This window comes from Passer domesticus, chromosome 1, assembly GCF_036417665.1.
Source record: "Passer domesticus isolate bPasDom1 chromosome 1, bPasDom1.hap1, whole genome shotgun sequence".
In the NCBI taxonomy this organism is placed as follows: domain Eukaryota; kingdom Metazoa; phylum Chordata; class Aves; order Passeriformes; family Passeridae; genus Passer; species Passer domesticus.
The window spans coordinates 12,465,263-12,478,342 of NC_087474.1; the positions used below are offsets into that span (position 1 = coordinate 12,465,263).

At 38.1% G+C, this 13,080-nt stretch overlaps 1 protein-coding gene across 13 annotated transcripts in view; it reads right to left on the reverse strand.

Moving 5' to 3' along the window:
* Positions 1 to 287: 287 nt before the first annotated feature.
* The window catches only part of CREM (cAMP responsive element modulator), a 34,464-nt gene continuing 21,671 nt past the window's right edge, over positions 288 to 13,080 (reverse strand). For 7 of the 13 annotated variants that reach the window (XM_064395195.1, XM_064394712.1, XM_064394922.1 and 4 more), the window contains 3 exons: positions 11,086 to 11,229; positions 3,079 to 3,235; positions 775 to 994 (listed from right to left, as the gene is read on the reverse strand). In XM_064395195.1, coding sequence (XP_064251265.1) covers positions 850 to 994; positions 3,079 to 3,235; positions 11,086 to 11,229 — 446 coding nt within the window. In that variant the 3' untranslated portion in view covers positions 775 to 849. Of the gene's footprint in view, positions 1,396 to 3,078; positions 3,236 to 7,539; positions 7,722 to 7,854; positions 7,956 to 11,085; positions 11,230 to 13,080 lie in introns of those variants that run through there. The other 6 variants (XM_064395122.1, XM_064394846.1, XM_064395525.1 and 3 more) reach the window with 5 other exon arrangements.

Below are 13,080 nucleotides of genomic sequence, written 5' to 3' on the forward strand. Positions count from 1 at the left end.
ACTACAGGCAATTATTGACGGGTGTACAGGATGTAGAATGTGCAGTATTTAGGATGAACATTTAAATTTTGATATATAGACCTCCAGTGAATCAAATATTCTGAAGATTACATAAAATTTAAGTAAATAGCAGCCATTTAACAGAGAGCTTCTTATAGGTATTTACAATATATTTAGCATCATGTCATAAGCTTAGGTGTGCTTTTTTCCCTTTGTCTTCTTCCAGATACTCGTGGATTTTAAAGCATCTCAACCAGGTTTGTAAAGGAAATCAGACACTAGACAGGTTAAACAACATGGTTCTATTAAAAACTATCTTTAACCATGGCACTCAGTGACAGCAATACAATATTTTCCACAAAGCAACTAATATAAAAATATGCCATAAAATCATCTGTAGACTAATATGCTAGTACATACATATAATCATAACATTCTTTTATAAACTCTTTCCTGAGATACCTTGGGTTGATTTTCTGGTATTACTGGTTGCATTATCTTTATAATTCATCTAAAACAATTGCAAAATATTTTGAATGTGCAGGACACTCAGTAACATGTAAAAAGTAATTTGTAAATATATGGCAAAAAACCAGCTCTTAGAAATTATGCACTTTTTTACTTTGTTATATTTTTTAACATTTGGCTCCTTGGGAGACAGAAGGATGGTGCATGAAAAACTTAAAATTAGAGCTATGAATTGACAAAAAGCAGGAAAGCATTCAGGAATGTTAGGAGTTGGAATATATTATAAATGACACAAAGAGAAAGCCGTAAGTCATGTTGGCTATGTATTGTCTTACAAAGCAACTGGACATATCTTAGTTCACAGTATAATAAATATTTTTACTAATCTGTTTTGGAAGAGCAAATGTCTTTTAGGGTTTCAAGCTCCTGTATAAGTTTCTTGTTCTGAACTTCTAGCACTGCAACACGACTCTCCAGACATTTTATGTATTCTTTCTTCCGACGTCGACATTCTTTAGCAGCTTCCCTGCAAAAAGCAGAAGTAAAAAGTGCAAACAAAAAAGCCATTTGCATGCCATTAGAAAGCTCAGCAGAGTATGGAGACTATGACAGAATTCCAAATTTTGGAATATCTCCCAAATCAGTCTGAAAATACTAAGCAAAACTGGGTTCCACAAGGGCCTCAAGTGTCTCTTTCTCAAGTTCATATGGCAATCTGTAGAATTGCTTCCTCTCATGCCTTGATTAAAGTTCATAATAAAGGAGGTCCAAATGAAAGACAGTTATTCTGCTTTATGACAATAAAGATCTTTGAGGGCCTTGAGTTCCTCAATGAGAGTCTTGTTTTGGTTTTCAAGCACAGCCACACGATTTTCAAGACATTTGACATATTCTTTCTTCTTTCTGCGACATTCTCTGGCAGCTTCCCTGGAACCAATACAAGGCAAATGACTACAGGAACAGCCACAATATGGCAAAGACTGGATAAATGCAATTACCTGCAATCCCTGTGGTTCCACAATAACAACAACCATCACCAACAACTGCTGGATTGCACAAACAGAACATCGGATAACAGCCAAAAGCAGCAACATAGTTAAAATATAACCCAAAACATCTAGAACTTGAAACGCATCCAGCATCACCAAATACAAAGATGGAACCAATACACAGAAGAATTGAGAAAAACAGGGAGTAAATGATGATGTATTGACTTGAGTCGTACTAAACATTAGGATGGAAAGCAGCATTTCTTCTTCCAGTCACATTCTACTTTGTGTGTTTATCGGGAGCATTGTCTTCTGCCATCAAAATCTTAAAACCAAACCCAGAGAATATACTTTCAGAAAAACACAAACATAACACTACTCTCTTCAGATAAAAAACTAGATGCCAGGCTTATATGAAGATAAAAACTTACACCATGTTGTAACCATTACAGTACAATTTAAGCCCAAACAAATACAATTTATTAGCATTTCAGAACTGGCTGCCTGAGCACATTTCAGCCACATGAATCTGTGGTTTTTGTTGCTGGCAAATGATAGCCTGAAGCCATTTTTGTAGTTCTGCTCAAAAGTCTCTAGTATTTGAGCCAAACGCTTTGGCTCGTGTGTTCAGAAGCATGTGACTAAACAAGCATTCAATTCCAGAAGAAATATTAGACATACTGGGAGTCCTTCTTTACCACCTTGGAACATGATAAACTATCAAATTGTGAGAGGCTAACATTCCAGCAAGTTAAGAGCTATAGCATAGGCACTAGTTTTAAAACTGAAGAGAGAAGAAACAAAAAGGAGGCACAACAATGCAGTGATCCTCGTAAGTAATTTAAAGGACAGGCATGAGAGCAAAGCAATACCATTAATTCAATTATAAGACAAGTGGCTAAGCAGTGTATTAGAGATCTGCAGAGCAGACTATTTCTACTATTAATCTGTCAGTGACAGAGGTGGCTACACATTTTAAAAAGACAGACTCCCCTAGGAATAGCAAGAAGAATGCACAGAGAAAGACTGACATTTACAACATTCAGTCAAGTCCATGAAAACTAATTAAAAAATATACAGCAACTTCACACAATATGCCTCACAAAATGACAGGGGCAAAGTATCTCATCCCAGCAGCCAAGTATTTAGCAAAGTCTATAATTATCATTCCATCTTTGAATAAGTCCTCTTCAAAGCATCATTAATGGACAGCTGCTAATGAGATCCTCAGCTATTTTCCTAAACAATTCTTTGCTGCGATGCTTTAAAATGAAAAAGGCCCTATTGGTCATTTTACTGTCAGTAGTGGGAGAGGACAGGAAGTAAAATTCAACACAAAGTGTAACTCTGGATTATCACAAAAATTATCTGATACTGATTTCTGAATCACCTAATATTTTCAAACTAAAAATCCATGGGTATAAGGTCAACTCTAATCTTCCAGAGTTAACAACCAATACTTTATTCTAGAAGGACAGGGGATGACTGACAAAGAATTTCCTGCCTTCCCTTCATCAATTACAGGCAGTGCTCATGACCTTAAGAAGAAAACTTTGTTATAATGTTTGTGGGGGAGGGGAGTGGTTTGCAGCACTGACTATGAATTATTATATAGTCTTACCTATTTTTCAAAAGTCTCAGCTCTCTCTTGCGTGTTGCCTCTTCTGCCATTTGCTGAGGGCTGTGCAAAGTCCCTGGCGAGGCTGCCATAACCACTCCCTGAGGTAAGGTAGTAGTGGGAGTTCGAATCTGGTAAGCTGGCATGTCTCCAGTGGCAGCTGTACAAAATAAACATATTTTAAAATGTATGGCAAAAAAAGAGGTATATCTGAAAATAACAGATTTCTTACAATGATTTATCCAGGATCCCACATAAATTGTTTCACAGGTCTGTAATGACACAATAGTATTTTTTATCTTAATAGTGTTTCTTTCCACACTGTCAAGTGTCTGAATTGCTCTAGCATGTGGGCCCAGTAGCCAGCCGGACTGAAAGCTTCCACATGGCTCTCTTCAGACAACATGGGGAAAGCAGACTGAGACACAGCTCAAGCAGTGACACTTACTTCCTGTTTGCACAATCCCACAAAAAGAGGGTCCTGTTGTTGCAGCCACTGAGTTTTATATGCTACCCTGTTCTCCCTGTACAGAACTCAATTTGCTTCAGAAGACAACTTTCTCCTCCTTCCTTGTGATAGCAACAGTACCAGCTGTACAGCTTGGCAACCCTTGGATAATGAGTGAGAGCTGCTGGCAGGAAAAGGAACAGAGAAGGGCTCAGGACGTACAGGCATTTGTTCCCTGGGCAAGAGGAGCACACATGGAATGCTGCAGCATTAGCAAGCAACAGGAGGCAGGGGCAGTTGCACAGGAAGGAGTGTAGCTGCACAGTACATCAGAGGGCAAGAGTTCAGATTCAGCCCTAAGCTTATCAGTTTTGTGCTCTCCCCAAACCAAATGCTGATCTGACGTGACTTGAAACCAACACCTTTCTTACAGTCTCACGTAATTTCTTTGTTTCAGATGTACTTGCCCCTACATGATGTACCTCAACTTAAAAACACCGGGGAAGTCCTAAGTACTTGTGTCTTGTCCGACAGAAAACAAAACCAAACAAAAAATATATTCCTCTTTACATTCTAAGCAAGTATTTACCTATTTCTTTCCATAAATATTTTATATTATGATAGAACAAAAATTCAAATTTTGTCATTAAAGCAATCGTATATAGCTGATGTTTCAGAGGCTATTGTTACACTTAGTTTATACTTAAATTCTTTAAAACGTTATTCAAATAATGGAAAAGCATGTCTCACAGTTTCACCCCAGCCTGCAACTAAGCACCACAATCACTTGTTCACTCCACCCACACAGCTCCCTAGCTGGATGAGGTAGAGAAAATCCATAGGTTGAGATGGGAACAGTTTGATAGAAATAAAACAAAACAAGAAATGTAATGAAAAGGAAAATAACAAAAAGAGAGAGAAATAAACCCAAGAAAAATAATTAATGCAAATTAAAAGCAATTGTTTACCACTCACCAACTGATGCCCAGCCTGATGCTGAGCAGTTTATAAGCTGAGCATGATGCCTTACAGTATGCAATATCCCTTTGGCTATCTGGGGTCAGCTGCCCTGGCTGTGATCCCTCACAGCTTTGAGTGCACCTCCAGCCTACACTGGCAGAGTATGAGAAGCTGGAAAGTCCTTGACTTAGTGCAACTACTGCTGAGCAACAACCAAACCATGAGTGAGCTATCAACACCTCTCTCATCCTAAAACCAAAAAACAGCACTGTACCAGCTAATAGGAAGAAAATTAACTCTATCCCAGCTGACACTAGGTCAACTTGGAAAAATAAAAGGTAGACAAAAACATCTTGGGGAGGCTGATAGGTTGAGCAGTTAAGAAACATCAGTGAAGTATACGGGGGAAAAATTAAACCTAATAGAAATATACTATTATTCTTACTATATTAATGCAAGTGTTTCACTGGTTCAAAACAAAACAAAAAAAATAGAATCAAGTTGTGTTTAGACTACAACTCCACAGCCATGTTCTGAAATCATTATCAGCTTAAACCCCGTGCACCTCCCCCCCTCCTCAGTCCTGTGGGTAAAAGTGTTTGTGGAATTACAAGATGAACTGGACCAGTGAACTGACCTGGATAATCCCCGGGGATGTGGGAGGGAGGGAAGGAGGGAGGGAGAAATCAGCCCAGAACAGCCCTGTGAGCAATGACAGGCAGCTGCCTTGAGCACAGGGCTTGGTCATCTTGTACATCTACAGGGCAATTGCTTAACCCTTTAAGTCCATCACATTTCTTAGCAGTCCCAATCATGTCAACAGAATGGTACCTCAGCTCATTAACCATAAAAATGGAATTTTAGCAACTCTTCAGGCTTATTCATGCTGGCTACATTACATATATCTTACAGACCTTTTGGTAAGAAGTACCTTTTTCTATCTCATCAATAGGTATTAAAGACATGTTACCTTAATTTGCCTTAGCTACAATGAATTAGAAATCCAAGCAAACCATTTTGTAGATGAAGTCATGGGGGAAAGCTCCACAACCCAGATCACCCCAGCCTGGCAAGAGCAACTAATTTGTTTTCTGTGTCTGACTTAAGCTCAGAGGGCAGCAAACAGGACTTACTGCAGTTTTGTGCAGAGGACTCAGTGTGATCATGTACCTCCAGCAAGACTTAACAAAAGCAAGTCCCTATCTCAGCTGGGATCAGCAAACACCACTGCTGTGTCTTCTAGTCTGAGCAGGTCCCAGCAGTGGCAGTCTGTGCCTGACAGCTGTCTCACTTACAAACCTGTCAGCACAGGAACACAGATAAATAACTATTCTGGTAGTACTGGCCTTGCCAATCCAGACACCACTGTGTAGAAACAAGAAAAAAGCATAGCGTGGCATTGACAAAGTATCTTTTAGCTGTACAATAATATATGTTTTGCGATATATCATTGCAAAAACATATTTTGAAGACTGAAAAATGTTTTGATATTAGCTCAAGAAACTACAGTGTAACTGACTTCCCCAGGAAAAAACCTTTGGAAAGATGAAACAGGCTCTAAACACTGTGGGATAAACTTATTTTTTTTCAAAGTTATTTTAAGGCTAGTTATGTATCTATATTACAGTGAAGAATACCTTCTATTTCTGCATCTGAGACAAATGTCCCACACACTTCATCCAGACTGCCAAACTTCTGTGGCTGTTTCTAATGACATTTTATCAAGGTTTAATGTAATTCCTAAGGTACCAGAAACAGAACTGAGAGTGTTAACAAAGCAGCAAACCTGGAGTTGGTGCATTTCCCTAACACATTGCCCCTGGTAATTTTTTTTTTTACCCCTTAAAATGCAAGGGAGTAAAAAGTCACTGAAAACCTGAAGCTTTTAGTTGAGACTTACAAAAAGAAATTTAAGAAAGCCAAAAGACAACTAGTAAAAAAAAACCCAAACATGCATAAAAGAAAAAGAAAGAAAAGAAAGCAACCACCTCTTGGAAAAAGTAACTTGCTGAACACTAGAGAGCATCCCTGCACTCAGTTCTTTCAGTGATTATCCAGGAGAAAAAATGCCCGATGTATTTGGATGCCTATTCTCCCCTTCTGTGAGTCATAATGGTGGGACTTGATTATCAAGGGGTTTTTAACTTCACCACTAAACTGGCTACACAAGGCATGAATCATTATCCCTTTGAGCATTAAATACATCGACCTGGAGAAGATATTTATCTTTGGATTAATGAAACAACGTGCGCCAGCACTGAGCAGCAGCACGTAGCAGCCGGCAGGGAAGGAGTTAATGTTACCGAGCTGCCGGAGGCAATTGCCGAGGCAGAAAGGAACTGACTAAATCGCAGCATGACTTGGAGCTGACGTCAATGTGTATCTTGTTTGGAGTTTAACTTTTCCAGTTCCCTACTGCAACACGATTCCAGGAAATCTAATGACGTCAGCCTTTTGAACTCAATTAGCTGAGGAACAGACCATTTTAACAGCGCACGAGAAAACAAGCAGGCGTTACAATACTTCAATTATTGCCCTCAAGTTTGTTTCCATTCGGTGGTTTTTTAATACTGGAAGCATAGGGTTGATTTACACTGCCGAAACAATTTCTATAAAGCTAGATTGAAGCCCATGGCTATCAAATTTACAGCGTCTATTGCTCAATAAAAAAGGCAGCTGTCATTTTTACAAAGCAAAAAGCAATTATAAACACAGCAACATATACGACTATCACCACAATAAAGAAAAATGCAAAAGTAGAGTGGTTGATTATTTTCAGCAAAATCCTGCATCAAATCATAAAGAACAGTTACTGAATCAATCTGTGAGTTTGATTCATGCACTAACAGTGATTTTTTAGCTTTTTCCCCCCAAACAAAACTGTTAAAATTGCCCTGGAATCCTACACTAAGTAGACAGAATTAGAAGCTATTTGTATGACTTTAGAGAGATGAAAGAATTACAGCAACAGGTTCAAAAGAAAATGCCACAAATATTAACTAAACACTGCACAGACATACAAAAATACCATGTCAAAGGCTAACAAATATTTTTACCTGTTTCATCTCCTGTTACAGCCATGATCAACTTCTGCACACACGATTCTGCTGCTCCTCTACCAGAGCTCAGCATGAACTGTTCCAAACTACCAAGCATGTGCAGGATTACAAGCAAGAGCACTGACATCACAATGACCTCACTTGCTTACTGCTGTCATTAACATGCTCCATCACTGGAACAGCTCACTAAAACTGCAGCCCAAAGAATTCCTTTTCCAGTAAACCTGTCTTTTTTTTCCTCTTCCATATTGCTATAATCCTAGCTTTGTTCTTTTCTCCTGAATTATTCATAAAGCTACAGAAAGCACTCACCACAAAGCAGGCTGTTAAGAAAGACCTGAAAATTCACAGCACTGACTGACAGAAATTAAAACGTGGCTCTCGCATTCATGAATGAATCCAAACGATAAAGTCATGATTGGATAGAAAACAAGGAAATTTAAAACAGACATGCAGTTGTTTTCATTGGAACAGTTCCACTAAAAGGCAGAGAACTCTGTTGGACAGACATGCAAGACAGGAAAGCTTAATAAGCTGTAACAAATAGGTAAATGAAAGGCTAGAGCTCCTCGCTTTGCAGGAAAACCCACAACCCACTCATTTAATTTCAGTTAAAAGCTTCAGAAATTATTAAGGAACACTCCAACAAAGTAAGTCAACCTAAAGCCAGTGGTTTCAGATGTACAAGCAGAACAGTAATTCTGTGTAAAGGCTACCTCTTCCCCCTTCCCTCCTTTTTCAAAATAAGTCCAAGAGATCTGTTTGACTCTGTTTTAAAATATAAATTAAAAAAACAACAATTCAGCCCTAAGAGAATTAGTCCTTGTTTACATCAATGCAAATGAAATTAATTTCAGACCAAGAGTGCAAACACTGGTTTGTATGTAGGGCACAGCAAACTTTTAAGGTCTTTGTACTCAACAAATTCAGACTGGTAATTTATCAACTGTGAAACTGTACTGGATGGCAGCAGTGGAAGCACCAGTGTTTGCACTGATGTTCTGTGTTCTATATCCTGTGTTTACAGGAGTGTTCTGTGATTACAGAACCACTTCAGGATCATATGTACAGAAGATCATAACTGAAGCACATGAAGCTGAAGCCACTGATTTCAAATATCACTAACAATGTAATGAAAATACACATAGATCCCAACAAAATGATTTTAATATAACTTTTCTACACTCACTTTCACTAATAGTCAAAACACTTCCTTCTTCAGCTAGCAAAAAAATCCTTAACCCTTAATGAGTTAGGAAACTGCCCAGACACTAGAACTGCCTTTTATTTTGCCTACAAATATAAACTTGCAGCAAGTACAATGTCACTCAGTAGGATCAATATATTTGGCACTTTTATCCTAGTATTTTTATACACCACATATTATCAGAAAATACCAAACACAGTGTTTATGTGATCTTATCATTATTACATGAGTTTCATTAAGAAATACTTTTAAAAAAATTCAATACATATGCTATCTGAAAGATTCTGAAATGGAATCTGAAACAGATATTTTCTGTCTCCAGGTATTTGTTATATTCTTTTCTTCTTCTGTGATACAGAAAATAAATTATATGCTGCCTACCCAAAATCATTATAAAAATACATATGTAAGTGGTAAGATTGCTAAGCAGAATAATTTTTCTATTGTAATCTATGCTATCACAATATTAGGTGATCAGTCAACTACAAAGTGTACATAAATGACAAATGTTCATAACCTGTATTCCAACAGACTTTCTAGCATAGGCAAGATGACCTGTAATAAGGACATATCAGACACCTGTATATTCAACTTATTCCATAGTGTCACTCCATCATAATTAACTCAGGTTTGCTGCCTTCATACAATTGTATTACTATCAACATTTTCAAGTGCTTTCACTATTTTTGTACATCTCTTTTTTTACTATAGATGTTTTATTTTTTCTAAAGATTTTCTCATATCAATAGCATGTAGAATAAGTTGAAGCCTTTTATCTTATCATCATCTTCAAGTTCATACTCATTTACTGTTTGCTTTGTACTTTCCCCTGTATGTTATGTCACATTTTTTGTCTATGTTAACAGCTATGAGACTCAGTAAAGCAGTGGACTTTGAACCAAAGGAATAGAGAATTCCAGGAAATAAACTTCTCTGAGCATGGACAGAGAACAAACCAATTTAGTTAGAAGTATCTAGATGCTTCCAGAAACATGATGTAGAAGGTATTCAGTTACTGTGTCTGAATCCATTTTGAAAGTTTCCATCACAGGCAAAACACTTAAAGGGCAATCCCGTCTTGTGGAGCCCATTGCTGAGACTGAGTAGCCCTGTCAGAGAACAGCTCTGTAATGGAGAGTCTGAAAAGGAAAATCAGGCAAATGGAATTCCCAAGGACTGAAACGCTGCCAGATAAAATCCTCAAATGCTGTGCTTCTTCACGGACTTGGGAAGTTTTAGGAAACAGCTGAGGAGTTACTCTTTCTGCCTCTGATGCCAAAGCTCTGAAGAATCAAAGCAGTACCTATAAAATACTACAATCAACCTGGGGAGACGGAAGCAGCCTCTGATTTAAGGGATGTGTAGGCACACACACAGAAAACATATTAGACTCATACTCAGAAAAACACGCAGTACTAGAGTGGGAAATTGGTTTGGGAGACAGCCAAATTTGGGTCTTAAGGCTTTGTTGAGAATGTATTCATAATAACATTTAGAAAAGTTGTAACTATACTCTCTGAACAATAAAAACAACATTTGGCTAAGGTGTTTTCATCTTATAGTCTTAAAGCACTTGAAATGCTTCTGGAAAAGTCTTGGGACAACAATGTATTTCAGCATTTATTTGATGACCCTCATCCACTCCATGCATACCTATCTAAATCCTTCCTAGTCCTTCTCATGGTTTACTTCAGACAGCTGTTTTGGCTCAAGAAAGTATTCATACAGCCCTCCCTCCCTACTTCTCTCTGTCAATATTTTTTTTTCTTTTTAAGTCTGTATATCCTCCATAGCTATTGATTTCTCCATAAAGAAATCTATCTCCTATTTTCAAAGGTTTTCATCACATCATGTGTGCACTTTATAGGACCTTCAAAGTGTTCCTCTGTGAGAAAACCAGCTTCAGTAAAGGATCTGCTTTCTACTAACTGCAAGAGACGTAAGTTGAAAGGAAATCCTGCCCTAAACATATCCCAAAATGTTCAGAATTAACATTAACTGCTGAAAAAAAAATAATTTTCATATATTAAATGATGTGCACCTTCAGCATCCCACTTCAATCTGTAAGAGTACCTTTATTCCAATTAAACATGTCTCAAAATCTGGACAAGACAATCCAAAGCAGATAGTGATGTTATATTGCTATTTCATTCTTTTTAACCAAAGGTAGTAGCTGCCTTACTAAGCAGAGAACCTGAATCCCTTCCTAAGTCTCTTTCCTCTTGCTATGAGTATTTGCCTTAATAGTGCAAGAATGTCAACACAAAATAAGAAACCTTTTAAGAAAAAATGTTTCATATGAAAAAATGAAAACTAAGTAGACTATTAAAATATACCTTGAACAACAACTTGGCTTCCAGGAACAAAAAACTGCTGTGTGCCATCAGATGACTGTGCTGCATATTGCACAATGGTAGCGCCTGGCTGAGGAGCTCCTGAATTTGTCACAGTCTGAATTGTACCACCTTGAGATATGGTAACTACACAGAAAAGAAAAAAAAAAAAGACAAATTAGGCAACAGAAAGACATAACACATGCTAAAAAACATGAAATAAACATTGTCTTACAGGACTCCTGGTCCTCTCCTTGCTTAAGGATCAATTGTATGATAAAACTTAGGTGATACTAATATTGATTTCCACAAATATAATGTCTCTTGTGTAGTATATGCCATACATGTAACAGATAAAAAGTGGTGTTCAACACATTTAATCTCTATGTTTACAGAAATATTACCTCTATTAAAGTAGTTTAAATATGAGGGGGGGAATAGTAGCTCCCAGCCATATAAAAGCAATGTTTTAAATAATAACATAGAAGTTATTTTTTAAAAAATTCTTTTAAAAAGCCTATTTTTCAAAAAAGTTTATTGACTCTCAGAAAACAAAAACCAGGACACCAAGACAAAGGAAGAGAAAGATGCCTAACACTAACAATCCTTTCCTTAGTGTAAGAAAAAGTTTAGCACAACATTTAACCAAGTTGTACACAGGTGTATGGAGCCCAATACTCATGTAAAAAGAGAAACAGAACAAGATGGGGTTCTTCCCTCAATGTAACAGCAATATGAAGAAAACAAATATACTTTCCCCATTAATAAAACTCATACTGCATAATCAAGTATTTATAAAAATGCAATTCCCTAGAGACATCATTAACTGTATATTCCTTTTGAAATTAGCATTGCCTTTGTTAAACACAGAAATATGATTGAATCATAGAGTGGCTTGAGTTGGAAAGGACCTTCAAGATCATCTAGCTCTAACTCCCCTGCCATGGGCAGAGGAATCTTCCACTACATCAGGCTGCTCAGAGCTTCCCCATGCAACCTGGCCTTTAATGCTTCCTGGAATGGGACATCCACCACTTCTCTGGGCAATCTGTTCCAGTGCCTTGACACCCTCAAAAGTGAAGATTTCATTCTAATGTCTAAATTAAGTCTACCATCTCTGTTTAAAGCCATTGCCCCTCATTCTATCACTACACTCCCTGATACAGAGTCCCTCCTTACCTTTTCTGTAGGCCCCCTTTCAGTACTGGAAGGCTACTGCAATGTCTCCCTAGAGCCTTCTTTTCTCCAGGTTAATCAACCCAAACCTGTCAACCTGTCTTTATAGGGAAGGCCTCCAGCCCCCCAATCTTCCTGGCCCTCCTCTGGATCTGTTCAAGCAACTGCATGTCTGTCTCGTGCTGGAAATTCAGAGCTGGATACAGCGCTCCAGGTGGGGTCTCACCAGAGCAGAGAGGCAGAATTGCATCCCTCAATCTGCTGCCCACACTGCTTTGGATGCAGCCTAAGATCTGGTTGGCTTTCTAGGCTGCAACACACAGTGCCAGCTCATAGTGTTTCAGCTACCAGCACATCCAGGTCCTCTCAATCCACTCATTGCCCAGCCTATATCCACATTTAGGATGGCCACAACCCATACACAGATGCTGTGTATTGATGACTGGCATTGGCCTTATCATGAAGTTTGCACAGGTCCACCTCTCTATTCTGTAACAATTTGGATGGGATCCTTTGTCTCTACTGAGCTTTGGGTATCAACTGCATCATTTAGCAGCCTGGTGTCACCTGCAAACTTTCTGAAGGTGCATTCAACCTCACCTTCCACATCTCCAGCCAAATATACTAAATAATACTGGTCCCAGATCTCTGAAGGACACCACTCATCACTGGCCTCTACCTGAACATCAAGCCATTGACTGGAGCTACAGTTAGTCTTTCCCAAAAGATTTCTTAATTCTCCAATTCTTAAAAATCTGTTCTAAGACAGCAAGTAACCCAAACAGATAGCTAAAGATTTAATAATTTTCATTCCCCCTGCAT